Consider the following 24583-nt stretch of genomic DNA (forward strand, 5'->3'; position numbering starts at 1 on the left):
CATGGGGTTGCTATGAGTCAGGTCCGACTTGATGGCACCTGACAACAACAACAACAACATTAATACATACATGTACATTTTACTTGCACATGCATTCTTATAGACATGATATGTATCCATATCTACCTACATAACCATGCATACATTGTTTGGTTATTTTATTGTAAAATTATATATGTTATGCTTTGGTTGTTGTTAATTGCCGCCGAGGTGGCTCCAACTCATAGCAACCACGTTTGAGTTTGTAGGGCTTCTGAGAAGCAGCTGGTGGGTTTAAACTGCCAACCTTGTGGTTTACAGTTCATTGCTGATCCTACATTGCCACATGAGCATTTATAAAAATTGTCACTTTTTCTCTTGTGGTGAATCGATAATAAGTGATCAGTCAGAATACTTTTATGTTGGTTTTAGCACTTTACGAGAGATACTAAGACACTTCTTAGTGTCTTTTTTTAACATTGTTGAAGTTGTGCTGATTTCATTCACATTTGGGACTGCTTTTCCCATCACCAAAAGTATCTAGAAGTGGTTCCTCATCTCTCTCATCCCTATCAAAGAACTTTGCACGCATTCTTGATTTTTATAGTAGTTGTTGTTGTTTAGTGCCGTCGAGTCGGTTCCAACCCACAGCGACCCTGTATAGTAGAATTATACAATATTTGTCTTTTATGATAGACTAACTTTACTCAACATAATATCCTTCAGATTCATCAATGCTGTTCTATGGATTCCTCATTATTCTTTATAATTGCACGATATTCCACTATTACATGTACCATGGAGTCTTGGTGTGGTGTAGTAGGATAAGCACTGGACCTCAAGGTAAATTTGAACCACAAGATCAGTGGTTCAAACTCACCAGCCATTCCTTGAGAACCCTATACAAGGTGTCTATGAGTTGGCCCCTACTCAATGGCATGTAACAACAACACCTGTACCACGAATGGTTTATCCATTCATTCATCCTTTGATGGGCTCTTAGGTCATTTTCCATCTTTTTGCTATTGTGAATAATGCTGCAATGAACATATGTGTGCACATGTCTATTTCACAGCTTTTAGGTCTCTAGGACACACCTAGGAATGGCATTGCTAAATCATAAGGTATGTCTATTCCTTTTTTGAGAAAGCATCATACTGCTTACCATAATGGTGACAGAATTTTACAATTCCACCAGCACTGTGCAAGCATTCCAAACTCCTCCATCAGTATTTGGTCTTCTATGTTTTCTAGATCATTACCATTTTTGCAAGGGTGAGATGGTTTCTCATTATAGTTTTGATTTGAATCTCTTTAATGGATAATCTGCTGCACAAGACCTCTTTAAAGTGTTGAAGAGCAAATATGCCAGTTTGATGACTAAGGTGCACCTGACCCAAGCAATGGTATTTTCAATAACATTACATGCATGCAAAAGTTGGACAATGAATAGGAAAGTCCATATAAGAATTGACGTATTTGAGTTATGGTGTTGGAAAAGAATATTGAAAGGAACAAACAGATCTGTGTTGGAAGAAGTACAGTCAGAGTGCTCCTTAGAAGCCAGGATGGTCAGACTTTGTCTTCAGACATGCTATGGAAGGACTAGTCACTGGAGAAAGAAATCATGTTTGGTAAGGTGGAGGGTCAGAGAAAAAGAAGAGGGCCCCCGACAAGATGGATTGGTACAGTGGCAGCATCAATGGGCTCAAGTGTGGCAACAATTGTGAGGTTAGCTCAGGACTGGGCAATGTTTCATTCTGTTGTCCACAGCATTGCTTTAAGTTGGTACCAACTCGATGGTACCTAACAACAACAACAATGGCTAATGTCCTCTTTGGTGAATTAAGGAATGCAGTTTTATTATACTAAGAATTACTTACAGTTTCCAAACCATAGAAACTAAGATCTATTTGCCAATGAAGCTAAAGCATTGATACCAATTTGGCTGTCTTATCTTCATTTCTGATCTTGAAAAAGACGTAAAGACAATCATAATTTTTGGTAAAGTTTAATCAGTACACATACTGCTGTGCTTTGAACTCTTTTATCAAAGTCTATAGTATGTTATCAATCAGAATATTTTTATGTTGGTCTTATCACTTTACAAGAGAAGCACCCTATATATACCATCAAACTCCATACAACCCAAACTAAACGAATCCTCTACCTAGACCTTAAAATACGGACTAATTTTTCCTTTGTTTTCTTGCCTTGATGAATACCACCATCCACCCATCTAGACAAAGATCTGGAAGCTATCCCTCTATGTCTCCTTGCCATTGACTAGGTCTCAAGGGCTTTATCTATCTGTCTTCCTTCTTGAACTAGCACTAGTATAGGCCCTTTTCATTTGGACTATAACTTCCTAATTAGTCTCTTCCTGCCTGATCTATTATTCCTGTTGCTAGAAGTTATAAGATTCTAAACTCTGATTAAAACTGTTCATTGGCTTTTCACATTTTATAATCTAAAATCTTGGACATCTAATAAAAGGCATCATACATTTGCCCAAAGTAATTATTTAGGTTCATTTCCTGCCATCACTCTAGACACGTTACACCCTGTACAGATTCCGATTTCACGATTCTATAAACATACACGTTCTCTCCTGTACCTCTCGCTCTCTGTACATGCTATTCCCTCTACAGCACACCTTATCTTGGCTAGAATCTATCTTGGCTACATGACTTCTCTATGACTTCAACACAGTCTTCTTAGTTTTGCATATTATAATACAGGCAGTTCCTGAGTTACAAATAAATCTGTTCCAAAGTCTGTGTTCAAGTCGTATTTGTAAGTATGGTGAACAGGTATGATGGTGGGGTGGACAGGTATAGATGGTTCTTATTAATGACCATTAATTAAATGTGTGCCTTAGAATATAGCATATATTTCACCTTTCTCCTGCACATTAAGACTCCTGGTATGGTGCTGTAGGATAAGTACTGGTCTGCTAATCCCAAGGTAGGTTGTTCAAAAGCACCAGACACTCCTTGGATACACAATAAAGGGTTATGATGACTCAATGGTACTTAACAACAACAACAACATGCACACAAAACACTTAAGACACATTCCAAACACACTAAAATATATTAACATAATAATACAGTTGTGGTTCTTATTGTTAGATATCACTGAGTCAGTTCTGACTCAAAGTGAACCTATGCACAACCGAAGGAAACACTGCCCATTTCTGTGTTATACTCACAATTGTTATTTTGAATCCATTGTTATTGCTACCAAATCAGTCCAATACATTGGGGCATCTTCCTCCTTTTGCTGACTTTCCATTTTTCCAAGTATGGTGTCCTTCTACAGAAACCTGTCTGACAACATGTCCAAAGTACAAGAGACAAAGTTTCGACATCCTCATTTCTAAGGAACATTCCGGCTGGATTTCTTCCAACACAGATTTATTTGTTCTGGCAGTTCACGGTATTTAAAATATGCTTCATCAACACAGTTTGAATGCATTGATTTTTCTAGTGTCTTCCTTATTTATTATCTAGCTTTCAGATGCATATGAAATGATTGAAAATATCATGACTTGGGCCAGGTGCACAATAGTCCTCAAACTGACATCTTTGCTCTTTAATACTTTAAAGAGGTCTTTTGCAGCACATATGCCTGACGCAATATGCAGTTTGGTTTCTTGACTGCTGCTTACAGTTACCACCAGTTGTCTGTCTGTTTGTCATACTGTGGTAGCTTGCATATTGCTGTGGTTCTGGAAGCTATACCATGGATACTTTAAATATCAGTAGGGTCACCCATGGTGGACAGGTTTAAGCTGAGTTTCCAGGTGAAGATGGACTAGAAGAAGGAGAGATGGACTATTTCCAAATATTTAGTCAAATATTCAAAATGTTATAAACTGTAGTGGAACACTCTCTGCACCAAAATAGTGAATATTGAAACACGACGAAGAACACCAGAATATTGTCAGATATAGTGCCAGAAGATGATCCTCTCAGGTTAGAAGGCACTCAAAATATGACTGGAGTGGAGGTGTGTCTTCAAAGTAAGTTGACTGTGATGACACAAATGCCTTTGGGACCTTCATTAGCTGATAGAGCACAACTCAAAATGAAGAGAAACAACTGTAAACATCCGTTAATAATTGGAACGTATTAAGTATGAATCTAAGAAAATTAGAAATTGTCAAAAATAAAAAATAAAATGGACACATAAACATTGACATTCTAGGCATTAGTGAGCTTAAATGGACTGGTATTGGTCATTTTGAATCTGACAATCACATGGTTTACTATGCCGGGAACGACAAATTGAAGAGGAATGGTATCACATTCATCATCAAAGAGAACATATCAAGACCTCTCCTGAGGCACAACTGTCTGTGATAGGGTAATATCCATATGCCTACAAGATAGACCATTTAATATCACCATTATTCAAATGTATGTGCACCAACCACTAAAGACAACAGTGATGAAATTAAAAAAATATTCTATCAACTTCTTCAGTCTGAAATAGATCCAAGATACAATCAGGATATATTGATAATTACTGATGATTGGAATGCATAGGTTGGAAAAAAAGAGGAAGGATCAGTAGTTGGAAAATATGGCCTTGGTGATAGAAAAGATGCTGGAGATCTCATAATTTCTTCATTGCAAATACCTTTTATAAGCAACATAAAAGAAGACTATACAAATGGACCTTACCAAATGCAATACGTAGAATTCAAGTTGACCATATCTGTAGAAAGAGACTTTGGAAAAGTTCCATATTATCAGCCAAAACAAGGCCAGGGACAGACCTTCAATTGCTCATATGCAAGTTCAGGCTGAAGCTGAAGAAAATAAAAACAAGTCCACAGAGCCAAAATAGGACCTCAAATATATCCCACTTGAATTTAGAGATCATCTGAAGAAGAGATTCGATGCATTAGACACTAAAGAGTAAAGATCAGAATAGTTGTATGATGACATCAAGAACATCATACAGAAAGAAAGTAAAAGGTCATTAAGAATACAGGAAAGAAGGAAAAGACGAAAATGGATTTCAGAAGAGACTGAATCTTGCATTCCAGCATAGAGATGCTAAAGTATATGGAAGAAGTGAGGCGATACAAGAGCTGAACAGAAAATTTCAGACAAAGTCAAATATTATAGTGAAATGTACAAAGACCTGGAGTTAGAAGACCAAAAGGGAAGAAAATGCTCAGCATTTCTCAAACAGAGAAATGAAGAAAAAAATTCAAGCCTTGACTTGAAATATTGAAGGATTCTATGGACAAAATATTGAATGATGCAGAAAGCATCAAAAGAAGATGGAAGGAATACACAGAGTCACTGTACAAAAAAGAAATGGTCAATGTCCAACCCTATTAAGAAGTAGCAAATGATCAAGAAGGAAGAAGTCCAAGGTGCGTTGTAGTCATTGGCAAAGAACAAGACACTGGGAATTGATGGAGTACAAATTGAGATCTTTCCACAAACGGATGTGCCACCGAGACACTCACTCATCTATGCCAAGAAATTTGGGAGACAAATATATGGCAAATCGACGGAAAGAGATCCGTATTTGTGCCCATTCTAAAGGCAGGTGACCCAATGGAATGCAGAAATTATCAGACAGTATCATTGATTACCATGCGAGTAAAGTTTTTAAAAAGGTAATGCAAAAATGGCTGCAACCATAAATTGAGAGAGAACTTCCAGAGGTACAAGCCGGATTCAAAATATGACATGGAATGAAGGATATCACTGCTGGCATTATATGGATTTTGGCTGAAAGCAGAGAATACAAGAATGATGTTTACCTGTGCTTTATTGACTATGCAAAGGCTTTCATTTGTGTGGATCATGACAAGTGATGGACAACAGCGCAAAGGATGAGTATTCTAGAATACTTAATTATGCTCATGAGGAATCTGTACATAGACCAAGAAGCAGTTGTTTAAACAGAACAAGGGAACACTGAATGGTTCAAAATCAGGAAAGACGTGCACCAAGGTTGTATTCTTTCACCATATTTATTTAATCTTATGCTGAGCAAATAATCCAATAAACTGGAATATATGAAGAAAAACATGGCATCAGGATTGGAGGAAAATTCATTAACAACCTGTGATATGCAGATGATGCAATCTTTTTTTTTTTCCTGAAAGCGAAGAGGACTTAAAATACTTACTGATTAAGATCAAAGACCACAGTATTTGGTATGGGTTGCAACTCAATGAAAAGATAACAAAAATCCTCACCAATGGACCAATAAACAACATACATATAAATGGAGAAAAGATTAAAATTTTCCAAGACTTCATTTTGCTCAGATCAACTATCAACAGTCATGGAAGCAGCAGTCAAGAAATCAAACAACATATTGCATTACGCAAATCTGCTGCACAAGATCTCTTTAAAGTGTTGAAGAGCAAAGATGTCAGTTTGAGGACTAAGCCACAATATTTTCAATAACCTCATATGCATGCCAAAGTTGGACAGTAAATAAGGAAGACAGTAGAAGAATTGATGCATTTGTGTTATGGTGTTGAAAGACCCATGAACTCTTCAAAGAACAAACAGATCTGTGTTAGATCTGTTTGTTCTTTGAAGAGTGCTCCTTGGAAGCCAGGATGGTCAGATTTGTCTCTCCTACTTCAGACATATTATCAGGAGGAATCAGTCAGTGGAGAAAGATAATATGTTTGATAGAGTGGAGGGTCAGAGAAAAAGAGTAAGACCCTCAACGAGATGGACTGGTACAGTGGGAGAACCAATGAGCTCAGGCTTAGCAACTATTGTGAGGTTGGCCCAGGACCTGGCAGTGTTTCATTCTATTGTGCATAAGGTTGCTATGAGTCGGTACTGAGTCTATGGCATCTAACAACAACAAGTATACAGTTAAAGTAACTACATATGGTAGTGCAATGAAGAAATTGTTTGTACTGGAATGCTGGTATAGAGTACTGAAAAAAACCAAAAAATTAAAGAAACAACTCTTACTAACAGTTGAGACAGAAAAGAAAAAAAAAAAAAAAAGGGAAAACTATGATTCAATATAAACACTTAACTCTCATTACATGAATGTCTTTCATAAGAAGGGGCATTAGTGAGGTAACATTATGGCAGCATTAACAACTGGATGATACAGGAAATACAGTGGAGAGATGGCTACTGTTCAAGATGATAGGCTTGTAGTTGGAAAGGCTAGACCTGGTGCTGGAGAGTCAAGGTCTGACTCTGCTGCTGGGGAGAAAGAGGTTTACTACTGGAAATGATTTCTTGAAGTAGGCACAAGCAGAAGTTTGTACCAAGCTTTTCTTTTTCTTGTCATGAACAGCCATATCGGCATAGTAAAATTTGATGAATTTCTCTGAATGAGGGTCTTGCTCCTCTAATTCTGTCATCCCTGCTTCAATGAGACAAAAGGCTTTAGGCTAACTGTTTAGTCAAACACTTTTTTTGTTGTTGTTGTCCAAGTTTTAGGTTATGGTCTTCTTTCTCAAATGCTATCATCTGCTGCTCTAGTTCCATAAAGACTTCATTGATAACTTCGTCAGCACGGAATCCAATACTCTGCAACATCTTTTTCAATGATGTCTTATGCAACTGATTAACAGCATTAACCACAGCTTTCCTGCCTTTTGCCATGTTGTCAGCTGTAAGCCCCCGAAAAGCATACACTAATTAGGGGCACAATTTGTTCCATACTCCTTTCATATTAGATTGTTTCACTTCATTCCAAGAATCAGCAATACATTTATCAAAAAATGTTATAATTCCTCCAGAACTCACTTAAGCTCATCACATCATCTTAGGTAGTCCTGATTTCTTAGAGAAGGTCTAGTAAAGGAGAGTATAAAGAACTCTTGTAGGGTGGTGTATTATGAGTTGGGCTGCTAACTGCAAGGTCTGCAGTTCGAATCTACCAACCGTTCTGTAGGAGAGAGATGAGACTCTCTGCTCCAGTAGCATAGTCGATTACGAGTTGGGCTGTTAACCACAAGGTCAGTAGTTTGAAGCTACCAGCCACCCATGGGAAAAAGGTGAGGCTTTTTACTCCCATAAAGATTTACAGACTGGGAAACCCCAATAGAGGGTTGCTATGAGTCAGAACCAACTTGGCACGCAAGCACCACCAAAGAAGACTCTGACTCCATGATTCATTGGCCAAAGCGGTGATGTGGTGTGGGGGGTAAATATATGACCTTTTCATTGGGGGAACCTCATCTAAAGTACTTGGATGTCCAGTGCTTTGTCAAGCAAAGGAAAATCTTCAAAGAAATTTCCTTGGCCAAGCAATAATGTTTAACAGTAGGGACAAAATGGCTCAAGGACCAATCTTTGACAATGGTAACTATAAGCCAGGCTTTTACATTGGTTTTACAAATAGCAAGTAGATATGTCTTAGTGATACTATGAAGTGCCCTCAGATTTAGGGGACAATACACAAACAAAGCTTTGAGATTGAAATCCCTGGATATGTTAACCTATCTCTCTATGCTTTATGACCTGGTGCGCTTTTTTCTTTTCCTTTTTCAAATTGTAGATCCTTTGTATTTAACATTTCAGAAAAAATTACTCGCAGCACTTACATTGGCATCCACAGCTTCATCAGGCCATTTCATGTTATGTAAATTTGCCCTCATTTGGAATGACTGAACCAAACCGTATTGTTGTTGTTTGTGTGCTGTTCAGTCAGTTCAACTCATAACAATCCTGTATGGAGTTTCTGAGGAGTGACTGGTGGCTTTGAACCATTAACCTTGCTATTAGCAGTTCAGTACTTACCCTATAGCACCATAGCAGGACTCCAAGCCAATCCCTACTCATAATTGTTAATCATAATTATCTTCACTTACTGCTGTGCAAACTTTAAATCATTAAAAATCTTCCATTTTTCCCAACTGTCTATTTGAAAAGTTTTGAATTTCTGAGTCTCTCTTTAAGACCTCTGGGAAACTCTCCTTGTCTACATTCACTTTTCCTTCCTCTTTTCTCTTCCATGTCTCACCCCTCATACACCCATTCATAAGGCGCCTCATAAACTATCACACAAAAAAAGATTTAAGGAACCCCTTAGCTTAATGTCAGGTATCTAGCCATTTTTGGTGTAGTTTAAACTCTAATTTTGAACTCTAAGGCCAGACATGGAGTTCTAACCTAGGTTTGCCAGCTGCTAGCCCAGTGATAAATTTAGTTCTCCATCTAATATCTTGAATACTCCCATACTATCCCAGACTGACCTGGACCTTAGTATTTCTACTAAGATGTTGTCTTCCAAAATTTACTATCCAGACTGCCCAGGTTTTATTGACCAGACCCAGACCTTAGTTCATGCTCCAGTTGTCCTAAGGACATCTCCTAGAAGACTTCACAGTATCCCTGTCATTTCTAATCCTTGGTTCCTTGGCATTCCTTGGCTTATAGACTATCCTTACATGGCATCTCTCTTCTCCTCTCTGTGTGTGTTTGTATCTATTCTGGTCCTTTTTTATATCTCAAAGGCAATTAGTTTGAGGATCCACCCTATACTGATATTACCTCAACTGACTGATTAATCATGTTACATTAAATTATGGAAGGTTATCTGTCTTTCTCAAGGCCAACTAATTTAATCACATGTAACTACTCCATGACAGCAACTAGATGAAACAACTGAAAATCAGAGCCTAACCAAGTTGACACAAAAATTAAGCATCACAACACCCTTCCAGCAACTTGTACCGTTGGCTTAGGTCTCCTCAAAGTAAGTATACTCCCTCTCTAAGCCTTTAGTTTTAAAGCAAATGCCAGTTTTGCCAGCTTTACTTGACTGTCCAAGAATTGAAAAGTAATGGTGAAAGGACAAGTATCCATGCTCCCTCATCTTTACCATGCTAGATGATCCTGACGACACAGAGTACATATTTGAAGTGAAAAACCTTCACTGGGTGGGGGAGTGGTGGTGGTGGTGGTTGTTTGCCACAGAGTCAGTTCCAATTCATAGTGACCCTGTATAGGGTTTCCAAGGCCATGAATCTTTACTGGAGCAGAAAGATTCATTATTCTTCTGTGGAACGGCTGGTAGTTTTGAACTGCTGACTTGGAGGTTAGCAGTCCAACTTACAGCCACCACACTACTGTAAGAATTAGATGTATATTAAAAAAACAAAAAACAAACTTCAGGATGTGGGTTAGAAAGGGGAAGGCAATATGGTCACAAAAATTGTTGGTATTTTGTACTAATGTTGTTGTTTTTAAGTGCTGTTGAATCAGTTCCAACTCACAGTGACCCTGTATAGGGTTTCCAAGGAGTGGCTGGTGAGCTTGAACCACTGACCTTTCAGTTCAAACCGACCTTGCAGTCCAGTCCAGCACATTAACCTGCAGTGCCACACCAAGTTAGTGTTAATAGGAGCAGAAGGGTTCATCTTTCTTCCCAAAAGTGGCTAGTGGATTTTAATTGCTGGCCTTTTGGTTAACAGTCCAATGTGTAACCCACTATTGACCAGTCACTCCTCAGAAACCCTATACAGGGTCAGTATGAGTTGGAATCAACTCCATGGCACTTAACAACGGCTGGATTGTCTAAGAATGTAGGGATTTAAGGAAGGGAGGAAAGGAGAAGACTCTGAGGGCGGAAGAAAGAAGGGTTATATCCCATGAGCCTCGATAGGCAAGTTCTGAAAGTATCTAGGTTCTGTACCCTACTGCTTCCTAGAAAGCCAGAGATGACAGCAGAAACTCTGCTTGGGACAATCTTTTCCACTAGATTTAATTGTTCTATTTTAACTCCTGTCAATATATTTAGTAAGTTAAGCTGCTTCTATCAAAGACTTGGGTCTTTTGGTTATCTCCTCTAAAGACCATTTCATCCTCACTTTTGGTCTTTTAGCAATCCTTTTCATCTAAAAGAATGGAGCCATGGTAGTGTTGTAGTGTGAGCAATGGATTACTAACCACAAGATTGGCAGTTTAAATCCAAAATGTTCCTTAGGAGAAAGATAAGGCTTTCTGTTCCTGTAAAGATTTAGTCTCGGAAAACCCTACACAGGGTACATATAAGCCAGAATGGACTTGATAACAGTAGGGTCCATCTAAAATAATTAAAAAAAAAAAAAATGCATTGCATTTCCCCTTAAAAGGACCCACACAATTCTCTGGAGAATGGCCAATTTCAGGTCTAGACCAGAAAATGTTCTAGGTGAGCCTGGAACAGCTTGTCATGTAAGAAAGTGAGGATACTAACAAAGTCTAGTGAAGATGTGTCAAAAGAGACTCAGGGGCCAACTGGAGGAGTCTTCTACTAATCAAAGGTTGTAAATATGAGCATTAAAAAAATGTTAGAGGCAGAGGCAGTGGCAGTGGCATTGAGAGGTCAGAGCCTAGGCTCTAGGTCCATGGACTGAGTAAGGCTGGCTTGCCAAATGTGCCCTTTGGACATTTAAAGAAATATATGTTTTTTGTTTTGTTTATGTATGTCAAATAATTTTGCCTTGTTCATTTGTGAAATATAAGATGTAAATGGGGAGCCACCGGAGGAAGTGGGATAGCTATTGTTGCAGGGAGGGGATTGTAATCATTGAGATGAAACAAAGCATATGATTTGTAAAAAGTAAAGCTGATGATCTTGTCTGTAAAGCTTCACTCAATTCACAATAAAATGTTTTTTCAAAAAAAAGAATTAAAATAAAAACAAAAAGGATAACTTTTACCAGGTTGTACGTGCTGTAGGAACTGGCTTGGCAGCACTTAGCAACAACACCAACACACATATTATCCACTTGGCAGTACACCAATTACTTAAATATATTGTCTTTAATCCTTACAACAACTCTGCAAAGCAAGTAGTACAACAAAGTACATCATCTAGAATTACAAAAATGGATGATAAAGTTTGAACTTTCTGATCAAATATACATGACATTTATTATCCATACAACTTTAGAAAAGCTTTCGAGCCTCCATTTTCTCATCTATTAAAATGTGATAGAAAGTTAGTCTGGTTTACCAAGTACTGGCAAAGCTGTCCTCCCTCACAGAGGTCTATGATAACACTATGTCTAGTTCTGGCCTGAGTCCTGAGCATCATGGAGGTGAGTTTGGCCTAGAGCACTAACTGTCATAGCAAGATCCTAAAGACCTTATTCTTCTCCCTCTGGTACCAGAACTGTCTACATCTGAGATGATCTGCTCTGTCAGTCTGGGTCCCTGAATGACTGACTGGCTTAAGCAAAGCTTCTTGTCACCCTGAATTAGATATGTGTCATGAATGAGAAATAAATGCTTGCCTTAAGCCACTGAGATTTTGAGACTGTTTATTGCCAAAGAATTACCCTTGGTAATCTCAATCCCATGTATTATGAGGATTTAATGAAGTAACATGATAAGTATGTTTTCACAATGTCTACTTATAGTATATACTCAATAAGAGGCTGGGGTCCTAGTATGGTACTATAGGATATGCACTGGACTGGTAACTGCAAGGTCAGTGGTTCAAATCACCAGCCACTCCTTGGAGACCCTACTCAGGGTCACTATGAGTAGGAACCGACTCAACAGCTCTTAACAACAACCCATTTATCATGAACCGTGGTTTGGTTCTGTAAGATAAGCGCATGACTGGTAACCACAAAGTTGGCAGTTCAAAGTCACCAGTTGCTCTAGGAAAGCTTATACAGGGTTTCTATGAGTTGGAACCAACTCAACAGCACACAACAAAAATAACAAATACCCTTCACATAAAGTCTGAACGTAACATTTCCCAGGATCCCTTGTTAACAGGGTACTAGTTAGATTCTACCAATGGAAGGCAATTCCATGAGATGTAAAAGACTGAAGAGAAAAAGGCATTACTTTGTATTTTATAATTTACACATGGATCTGACTGGACGCAAAGAGATCAGAAGCCAATTACATTTTGGAGGAATTTCTGGACAGCTCCCTCCAAAACCACGATAAACACACAAACAACACAGTAAAAGCAAAATAATCTGCACAGATGAAATAATCTTTGAATTTTCAAGACTTAAAATAATCCTTGAGTCATCAAACTTTCATCAACAGAAAGCAAACTGCAGAGATTAAGAGGATTAACAAAAGCACACTCCCCAGACCAGCCTCAAGGAGAATAATGATTGGGTGGGGTGGGGGTGCTTTCCAGCAGGGGAAGACGATGCTCAGAGAAAACAAGAACAATGGAGTTTCTCATAAAAAGCAGAATCTAGGCCTAGTCAAAGAATTACACAAGTTGATTTCTATATTTTGGGGTACAGGTAGGGGTTGTCTTCATAATATCTGTCCAAGAGGATTACAAAATTGAGATAGACCAGTGACTGCTTATGTATTTCCCAGTCTTCCCTTTCTGAATAGAGTTATCGAAGTAGGGATACAGTTCTATTTGTATATGGATATGCACTTATGTGTGTGGGGGAATCATTTATCTTTTAATTTCATAAAGTATCAGACCAACAGAAACAACTATATGAACTGATAGAATACTTATACAACACCCAGAAATTCTAGAGATTCAACTGGTTATAATGACTGATGGGGTCCTTGGATTTTCATCCTTAAGAATACAAAGTGAGCTTGTATTCTTCATGGGAAGAAAAACAGAAAAGTACATTAGGCAAACAAAAAGTTGGGCTGTGGCAACACTAAGTTCACCACCTCTCAATTTATTTTTCTTTTCCTAGGCACACTGGCCAACTTCATTCTTCAAGTTCCTATAAACATTACTGAATTCCTAAAAATGGGTAGAAAAGACAAGTGTTGCTTCTGCGCTGAGGCAGATACATGTCTGTGAACTTGTACAGACTTTCTCTCGTCTTAATTAATGCTGATCTTAGAAGACACATTTTTAGATGACGCAGTTATAAGACAGAGGCAGCATATGAAAGGAATCACTTAATTAATGCTGATCTTAGAAGACACATTTTTAGATGACGTAGTTATAAGACAGAGACAGCATATGAAAGGAATCACTGTTTAGAGGCTTGCTGCCTAAAAAACTACCCAACCTGCATCAGGCTATGATATGAATATGAAATAAACTTTGAGATCAAAGCCAATGTAGAGAATGTTTGTTATTGCAGTTAACATTAATGAGAGTGTCTAAACTTTGGCCCTAGTTGTAGAACAGGATAAAACAGAAGAAATGCTAACATAACAGTCAGGCCCATGTGTAGGGTTAGTGAAAAATCATGGCAACCAGAGGAAGTGTTGGTTACTAGCAAAACTGAGTGAACTCAAATATAGATTTAAAATCCAAGAATGTGATGTCTAATTTGATTGCTTGCATATATGAGGAGACATCAGAAAGTTCATAGAAAAATGGAATTGAAAGATAATGGAATGTTCCCACTAACTTTTGGAAGCCCCCCTCATATGTATGGAATTCTGCTGACCTAGTTCCTTGAAGTTAAAGATAGCATCTTTTCAAATTTGGCACAGGTAGATGTGATGTAAGTATCATTGATGAACTACTGAGACCGAGTCTAAGCTTCAGGGTATTTTATCAGAGTAGGAAAGATAAGCAAGAAGAGATGCTTACGTCATGGAAATCCAAGAATCAGAAATCTAAACCTAGCTTCGTAGGAAATTTGAAATTTAAGATTAGTGAATCCATATTGGATAGGCCCTGGATTCCTCAGCAGTGCCAATCTAGAGACACTCTCAAGGGGTTACTTCTATCCCTTGATTTAGGGTTAGAACTGTTTATGATATCTAGAAAGAGGCTAAATATTGAGATGGATTTAAGTGAGTCAAATAATTAAGATTAAGAGATCAGACAGGCACATACACCACCGTAAATTACATTACTAACTTAAATGTTTTGTTGTTGTTAGGTACCATCGAATCAATACCAATTCATAGTGACCCTATGCACAACAGAATGAAACACTGCCCAGGCCCCAGTGCTATCTGACAGTGTTCCACTGCTATTCATAAGGTTTTCAGTGACTAAACATTCAGAAATAGTTGATCTCTCCTTCTGTTTTACGTTGTACTGGAAGTCCTACCAACACAGAAGGACAAAAAATAAATGAAAGGGTGATAAAATCTTTAAATAATATAAATAATTATTTTCAGATGATCTAACTACATCAGCATTCAAAGAGAACTTATCAAAAAAAATTAGGGTTAATAAGAGAATTTGGTAAGGTTTCCAGATCTAAGATAAATATATAAAAATCATTTTGGAAAGGAAGTAAATATCCCACTTATAATATCTACAAAATGTGAGCTACTTATGACATTTGAGAATGCCCAAGTACATTTTTAAGTTAAAATACATCATAAACTATCAAATAAATGTACAGAGTTTGATAAATTTTCATATATAAAATTAGATTACTAATTAACTTTTTATATAGAATTCAATTTTAAATTAATTATTTTAAGACATACATACATACATTAAAATCAACATTTTAAAGTTTTCTATATTTCCTATGTCCTTATCTGAAAACTATTTGGTGATTGCCTATGTCTTTTATTCTAATTATTATTTTGCATATATGTAAGGGTTTCAAAAGTTCATGATAAAATAGAATAAAAAGATATTGGATTTATTGTAGGACCTTTTAAAAGCCTCCTTGTGTAATCAACACAGCATGGAACAGTTAAATGAGTGTGTCCTTGAGTTAGGGGCATTACTGATCCAGAGAGTGACCTGGCACTGTGTAATAGAGGTATTATTTGATTTTTTATTTGATTTTATTTTTAGTTTGGGTGCAAATAAAGAAGTGGCTTTCGTATCTAAGGAAGAGAAATATAATCCTTCCCATTGCCCAAGAGCAGACACAACAGCTGACAGAAAGAACACAAATGGGGACAGATGCCTTTAAAAGATAATTGGCCAGAGCCAATGGACTTATGCCATTTCTGAATACCATATTACATCTCTAGTCCATGTAGGGATCAGAAAATAGTTAGCTGGAGGGATCAGAAATATTTAGCTGTCCAAGGCAAATGCAGCAGTAACAAGAGATGTCTAAGAAAGACAGCTAGTGAGGCCAAACGGAGTAACATTAATACCAAGGCTACACATCATTCTCATAGCTCACTAAGTCATTCAAGAAAGGACACATCAGCCATATTTTATAGATGTCCTCAGCTTTAGCATTCAAAGACTGACTATAAGAAACAATGTTTCAACATCAATTCTTGGAGACAAAGTTAATGTTTTAATAATCTCTTCTGGTTTACATGCTCTGCTTAATTTCTGGGATTTGAAATTACAAAGATTGTAATCAGCCTTTCACTAAAGAGAGCTTAGTTTCTCATGTAAGCTTAAACTTGCTCATGCAAGGCCACAAAGAAGCTAAATCTCGGTTTAACCAATGAAGTCATTTCTGTATTGGATTAATTTGGTCATGAACCATACAGCCAGTGAAATGCTATTGCTGTCCAGTGCCTTCAACTCAGTTCTGATTCAGTGACTCTATGTACAACAGAACAAAATACTGTCCCATCCTCACAATAGTTGTTAATGCTTGTGCCCACTGTTGGAGCAACTATGTCAATCCATCTCATTAACTGTCTTTTTCTATTTTGTTGATCCTGTACTTTACAGGGAGTCGTGGTGTGGTTCTATGGGTTAATGCGCTGGCCCCCAAGGTCAGATTGAACCAAGAGGTTGGTGGCTTAAACCCACCAGTTGCTCCTTGGAAACCCTATACAGGGTTGCTATGGGTTGGAACTGACTCTATGGCACTTAACAACAACACTTTACCAAGCATGATGTCTTTCTTCAGGGACTGGTTTCCCCTAAGTACATGTACAAAGTAGGTGAGATAAGTCTCACCACCCTCACCTCTAATAAGCTTTCGGCTGTACTTCTACTAAAATAGATTTGTTCATTCTTCTGGAAGTCCATGATATTTTCAATATTCTTCACCAACACAGTAATTCAAATATATCAGTTATTCTTCTGTTTTCCTTATTCATTGTCCTGTTTTTTCATGCATGTGAGGCTACTGAAAGTATCACAGTTTGGGTCAGGTGTACCTTAGTTCTCAAAGTGACATCTTTGCTCATTAACACTTTAAAAATCTACAGCAGATTTGCCCAGTGATTTCTTTACTGCTGCTTCAACAAGCGCTGATTATGGATCCAAGTAAAATGAAAATCTTGGCAACTGCAATGCCTTTTCGCTTTAAACATGATGTTGTTTATTAGTCCAGTTGTGAGGATTTTTGCTTTCTTTACATTGCATTGTAATTCATATTGCAGGCTAAATTCTTTGATCTTCATCACTTAAGTGCTTCAAGTTCTTTCTTAGCTTTCAGTAAGCAAGGTTAATGAGTCTTCCTCCAAACCTGATGGGACATTCTCCCTCATATAGTCTGTTGTTGTTGTTATGTGCCGTGGAGTCAGTTCCGACTCATAGCGACCCTATACAGGGTTTCCAAGGCTGTAAATCTTTATGGGAGCAGAACGCCTCATCTTTCTCCTGCGGAACAGCTGGTAGTTTCGAACTGCTGACCCTGAGGTTCACAGCCCGATTCATAACTACTACGCTACCAGAGCTCATATAGTCTAGCTTCCTATATTAGCTAAGTATACAGACTGAATAAGTATAGTGAAAGGATAACACCTTAATGCACACCTTTCCTTTTAAACTGGTCAGTATCCCCACGTTCTGTTCGAATGACTACCTCTTGGTCTATGTAGAGATTCCACATTAGCACAACAATCAAGTGTTATGGAATTCCCATTCTTTGCAATGCTATCCATAATTTATTATGATTCACAAAGCCAAATGCCTTTACATAGTCAATAAAATGCAAGTAAACATCTTTCTGGTGTTCTCTGTTTTTAGCCAAGAACCATCTGACATCAGCAATGACATCCTTCATTTCACATCCTCTCCTGAATCCAGCCTGAATTTTTAGCAGCTACTGATTGATGTTCTGCTGCAACCAATTTTCATCAAAAATTTGCTTGACTGTGATTGTGATATTGATATTATTATTTGATAACTTACCCCAAAATATGAGTCTCTTTAAGTTAGCTGGCCAAGTAGCTGTCCTCCAAATTTCTTGGCATACATGAGTGACCACTTCAGCCAGCACTGTATTAATTTACTGAAATATTTCAATTGGTACTCTGTCAAATTCTGGAGGCTTGTTTTTCACCAAAGCCTTTAGTGCAGCTTGGACTTCTTTTTCAATCCCATTGATTCTTGATCATATGCTATGCCTTGAAATGGTTGACTATCAACCAATTACTTTTGGTTAAATGACTGTGTAGTCCTTCCATCTTCTTTTGATGCTTGCTTGCTCATTCAATATTTGCCCATAGACACCTTCAAGGCTTGACTTTTTTCTTCAATTCTTTCAGTGTGAGAAATGTTGAGCATATTTTTCCCTTAAGTTTCTTACTCCAGGTCTTTGCACCATTTATTAAAATACTATTTTCATTCTTGAGCTACCCTTGATATTTTTTTGTACAGCTCGTCTACTTAAATCATTTCCTGCCACTTCAACTTCTCTACACTCAAGAGCACATTTCAAAGTCTCTTCTGACATCCATTTTGATCTTTCTTTCCCAGTCTTTTTAAAGATCTTTTGCTTTTCACATACACTAATCTCATCATTAGTGGTTCAGTCATTACTATATAATACATCCAATTTACCCTTGAGATGGTTTAGAAATTTAGTTGGGATATACTCAAGATAATAATTTGGCTCTCGTGGGTTTGTTTTGATTTTCTTCAGTTTCAATTGATGGTCTATCCTATAGTCGACACCTAGCCTTGTTTTAATGGAGTCCTGGTGTGGTGATAAAGGATAAGCACTAGACCACAAGGTAGGTGTGAACTGCAAAATGAAGACTTCAAATCCATCAGCTGCTTGAAAACTCTCTACAGGATCACTATGAGTCGTAACCTAAAACAACAGACTGAGAACTAAAACAGCAAACAATAACCTTGTTTGGCAGATGATGTTGAGCTTCTCCGTTGTTTCCTCCCACATATGTATTTAATTTGATTCTATATAATCCATCTGGTGAATTCCACGTGTATAGTTGCTGTTTATATTGTTCAAAATGGTATTTGCAATGAATAAGTTATTGATCTTGCACTATTCTATCATGCAGTCTCTAGCAGTATTTCTGTCACCATGGCCATCTTTGAAAACTATCATCCCTCCTCTTTGTTTCCAACATATCAATGCATTTGATTGCATTCTTGATCAATTACAGACTGAAGAAGTCGGTAAATTAATAAATTTCTTTATCATTGGCATCCTTGGTTGATGCATAAATTTGAATAATCGTATTAACTGGCTTTCCTTGTAGGCGCAGGGACATTATATTTCAAGACAGATCTTGCAGTGTTTGTATTGACAATGAATACAATGTCATTCCTTTTCACTTTGTCATCCTGGCATAGTAAATCATGATTGTCTGATTCAAAATGGCACATATTAGTCCATTTCAGTCCATTATCCACTACTGATAATGCTTAGGATATTGATCTTTATGCATTCATTTCACTTTGGACAACTTCCAATTTTCCTAGAAACATATTTTCCACATTCCACATTCTGATTATTAATGGGATATTAATGATTTTTTGCAGCTGTTTCTTCTCACTATGTGTTATCCCACCAGCAAATGCCGGTCACGAAAGCTTTACTACATCTATATCATTAAGGTGAACTCTATTTTGAGGAGGCAGCTTTTCCCCAGTTTTATTTACAGTGTCTTCTGACCTGAGGGGTTCATCTTTGCAAACTATTTCAGATAATGTCCTGCTGTTTGTTACAAGATTATCAGTGGAAATTTTTACAGAAGTAATCCGCCTGTTCTTTCTTTTCCATCAGTCTTAGCCTAAAAGCTCTGCTGAAACCTGTCTACCACTGGTGACCTCAGTGCTATTTGAAATGTTGGTGGCATAGCTTCCAGGATCACAGTTACAGACAACTATCACAATACGACAAACTGACAAATAGCAGATTAACTTTGTATATGCTTTTAATATCCTAAGTGGGATCAATTTTATAAGAATATTACAATTGTTTTAAGCAATGTTTTTAACAGGTTTCAAGTTTAGCCTTCATTTAGGAAATGATTCACCCAGGGTGTCATCCCCTAACAGTAGACAAACCAAGAGAAACAGAAGAAATAAACACATGTTAATAGTTTTCATTTGGAGTCCTGGTGTGGCACTGTGGGTTAATGCAATGAACTGTAAAGTTGGTTTGAACCTCAAGGTTGGCGGTTCAAGCTCACCAGCCATTCCTCGGAAACCCTATACAGGATTGCTGTGAGTTGGAACTGACTCAACATCACTTAACAACAACACAACAATACATTTCTCTGAGAACTGTTTTTCCACAGTAAATTTTTACTAATGTAAAAATGCAAACAAAATTTCTATACCATATTTAAATTAATTATATATGTTGTTGTTGTTAAGTGCCTTTGAGTCGGTTCCAACCCACAGTGACCCTATACAGGGTTTCCGAGGAGTGACTAGTGAGCTTGAACCACCGACTTTGCAGTCTGGTGCATTAACCCACAGCGACATACCAGGACTTCTAATTATATACAGATATATATAAAATATAGTTTGGATCTATAAAGTATGATATACAGTTGATGTAATTTTTCAGAAAATAATCAAGGTGGAATACGTTTTATCAAGAAAGATACATATAAGCCTTTAACTATTACCATAAATAAAACACTAAGTATTTCACTTGATTTGCCTTTGAAAATAAAATCGCAATTATTATTACATTAATTGGCAAATAAAATCAGAGAACAGAATTTTTTAAAATATTTCTATAACGGATTCAAGAAAAGTTTAGAGAATTTTTTTTTATAACTAGAAAAAGAATAGCTCTTTTAGTTTTGTAGTGATCAGTGGGAGGAGACATTCTACTCAGAAGAGATTAAAGTTTCAGAAAGTAGGGCGTTACAAGATGAAAATAATCACTTTTCAGGATGGATTAAAAAAACGATCAAAATCCCATGATATACTTGGTGTTAAAGGAAGTCTTTCTTCTCAATGGCTAAACAATTACATGTATTCTGAAATTTCTTAATAAATAAACACAATTTTACATATTAAAACCTCGATTCTGTCATATCTGAGGTGCTTCTTAAATTCTTATTATAATCTACTTAAATACGTTGCATTGATCATGGGTTACTCTTATAATTATGAAAACTCAATAGAGCAATTTCTATTATGAAGAAATTACAGTTGGACATTTTACTTTACCACTTTGGAGAGATGTATTTCATTCATTTCTATCATGCTTATAAGTAACGTGGAAAAGATCTCCTACATTTGGCTATTTCTTACATCAGGCTGGAAACAATTGTGACTGAATACAAGTACAAACACCTACTTCTAAAAAAAGAAAAATGCCATGATGTGAGTTAAATAATAGAATTCAAAAATTTGTGGATGAGTATTAACCTTATATTAAATTTACTAGATGAGAGGTGACTTTTATACTATACTACTTGAGTTAAAAAAAATAAATAAATGCTGATGGAAAGGCAAGCAACAGAGCTGAGCATGGAAATGATGAGGGCATGAAGAACCATCTAAGAGTTTCACACACCAGGCTCAAAGTAGATGCACTTTACTAACTTACCTTAGATCTTGGAGATGGTTTTTGCATGTCTCTTTCTATGTCTTTTGTTAGAATGATGGGTAGAGAGTTCTTGCAACTGGCCTCCTAAAAATGTGTATAAGAAATTAGGGATTAGACAATATCTCCCTAACCAAAATTTACGAGGTTGTAAAAGGCAACTTTTATGAGACAGATCTTCACATCAGAAACTGGTGAGTTTGCAATGAGGCGTTACACTGCTTCTTGTCTCGTCACATACAACACAGACGAGCTGATGATGGACTGGGTGTAGGACACACAAGAAAAATATATTCAGAATGATCATAAAAATCTTGCCTACGTCATGTTCCTTTGTCACATATATCTTCACTTCGTCCTTTATTTTCTTTTGAGAATTGAACAGTTATTCTCTAAGATCTCAACCCACAAACTTGCCAATTTTATCCATAATATTACACAAATAGGCTATTACTCAGTAAATACTTTAACTTGAACAATAATTTACCCAACCATTACTGCACAGTGATAGTTTCATATCAATGCATTATATAAGGGGAAAAAATCTGATTATCTATTTACAAAAGTATTACCCTTCTAAGATTTTGGTTCCCACCAAAACAATGCTTGCAAGAGTAATGGCAGAACTTACAAGGAAGCACGGTAGATGAAATTGTATAGATGTACTATTTATTTTTGGAGTCCTGAAGTGGCTCTATGGGTTAATCAAACATTTTTTTGTTCAGAGTTCCTTACTAATCATATTTAAGTACCCGGAAAATCTTAGTTAAAACTGAGCACTGATTTACTCAGTAATAACTTGTAGCCTGGAGTCCTGGTGAGGTGCTGTGGGTTAATGCGCCAGACTGCAAAGCCGTTTGAACTACAAGGTCGGCAGTTCAATCTCACCAGCTACTCCTCGGAAACCCTATATAGGGTTGCTATGGGTCAGAACTGACTCAATAGTATTTAACAACAACAACAACTATTTATTTCTATGTAAATAAAAACAAAAACAATGATAATCCTCTTATTTTCCCCTAATATCTTATTTTCATATAGCCATTAACTTGGTAAGCTTCTGCAGATGATTCCATCACCAAATTAAGACCAAAAAAAAAAAAAAACCACACAAAGAAAAGGAAGACTATAGACTATAGATAGCAATAAACATAGGAAGAAAAAACTCAATATATATATATTTTTAACGTCTTTCATATCCTTCTCTTTGCTTCCCATTTCTTTTCCCACCCTGCCAAACATTCAATCATCTTATAATGTTTTGGTTTTCATTTCAGTTTACTTCAGGGTCAAGTATGTACAATCTCTCAACAAAATTTACACGATATACTTTTTAGAAATGAAGGAAACAAAATGTATTTCTAAAGAGAACTATATATTATTTGGATATAATATGCCTAAAGAAAATGTTTGGTAAAGTGGAAGGTCAGCGAAAAAGAAGCAGATTCCCAACGAGATGGATGTGCACCGTGGCCACATCAATGGGCTTACGTTTAACAATTGTGAGAATAGCGAAGGACTCTGGAGTGTTCTGTTGTGCAGTGTCGCTATGAGTTGGAACCAATTCGATGGCACCTAACAATAACTTACTTCTAGAAAACATTGATCAAATCTTAATATATATGAAGCACTGGGTTAAATCCATAATGTCATTTTATCACCCCAAGAGCCTTATGAGACAGTAGCATTGCCATCATCCCTAATTTAAGGATTAGGTAGAGAGAAGGCATACAAAAGTTAAATGACTTGCCCAGTGTCAGATAGGAATCAAAGTCTGTTCTACATAATTTTAAGGTCTGAGCTCTTAGCAGAGCTCTCACCTTTATAAACTGCTTCTCATCGATCACATATTTGACATCTTAAGCCAGGTTGCTATCTTACACTTTCAGACCTATAGCATTTTAAAGACAAAATAATTTATTAAAGGTCAACCTTAATAAATTTAAAGGGGCTCTGATCCTGGGAGGTTGTATGCTCAATATGGTATAGAGACTAGCATGCCTGACACACACGTCAGCTTCTAGACCACAGGGCTTTTCATGCACCTGTTCTCAGCTTGGTGCGAGGGAGCAATATTTCCAGATTCATAGGGGATCAACTGCCTCTTCTAAGCTTAGAGGTGACTGTGAGTGCTGCCAGCCCTCACAGCTGCCTGTGGTCTCACGTACAGCTCTGTACTAGAACCAAACAGTACATTTCTCAGAGCCCAAGTAAGTGTACATTCTGGCCTACCCTTTCCCACTGGTCACACCACCTGCTAGTGGGGAACAACTTACTGGAAATAGTGAATGAACCCACTCTCACTTCTGATTCACTGTGAGAGGAATACACTGTACTCAGCATGACATTTAGAAGATTCAAGTGATTAGTTACACAGCCCATTGTGTGATTTGACTACTCATGGAGAATGTAATTATGTTTAATTACCATACCCCTTTTTAAACCACTGGTAAGGAGTCCTGGTGTGGCTCTGTGGGTTAATGAGCTGGACTGTAAAGTCGGATTAAACAACAAAGTAGGTAGCTCAAGCTCACCAGTCATTCCTCAAAAAGCCTATACAGAGTTGTCATGGATCAGAACTGACTCAACGGCACTTAACAATGACCACAACAAGCAAATGTTAGGATCTGATGAGAAGAAAAAAGGCTGGCTCCTGTTAAGGCTGCCCTATGTTTATAACTGTCGGAGTGTTTATAAATGCCTATAATTCTTTTTCACTTATGCACAAACTGAAAGTTATGGCATTTATTTTACTCCTGTTTCCTCTCCCTTGTTTCTGTGAATTAATGAGCACAAGGTTGATTATCTGGTTAGCTTTTCCCTCCCAAAAGACTTTCTGTAAAATTTTATCTGAACCATTATTTACATATATTTATTTTTTATTCCATGCTTCAAATTTGGATAACAGAGACAAAGTGTAGTTAAGTAGCCAAAGCACTGAACTGTGGTCAGGAGACATGGCTTCTCATCCAAGTCTCTTAACTAGCTAGATGTTGTTGTTGTTGTTGTGAAGTGCCGTCAAGTCAATTC

At 37.2% G+C, this 24583-nt stretch overlaps 1 protein-coding gene across 1 annotated transcript in view; it reads right to left on the reverse strand.

The window, feature by feature from the left end:
* Positions 1-24583, reverse strand: part of FAM13A (family with sequence similarity 13, member A) — a 460082-nt gene that overhangs the window by 253375 nt on the left and 182124 nt on the right. Inside the window, exon 8 of the mRNA XM_006867777.1 lies at positions 21557-21640. Within this exon, the coding sequence (XP_006867839.1) occupies positions 21557-21640 (84 nt within the window). The remainder of the gene's footprint in view (positions 1-21556; positions 21641-24583) is intronic.

This window comes from Chrysochloris asiatica, unplaced genomic scaffold, assembly GCF_000296735.1.
Source record: "Chrysochloris asiatica unplaced genomic scaffold, ChrAsi1.0 scaffold00109, whole genome shotgun sequence".
In the NCBI taxonomy this organism is placed as follows: Eukaryota; Metazoa; Chordata; class Mammalia; order Afrosoricida; family Chrysochloridae; genus Chrysochloris; species Chrysochloris asiatica.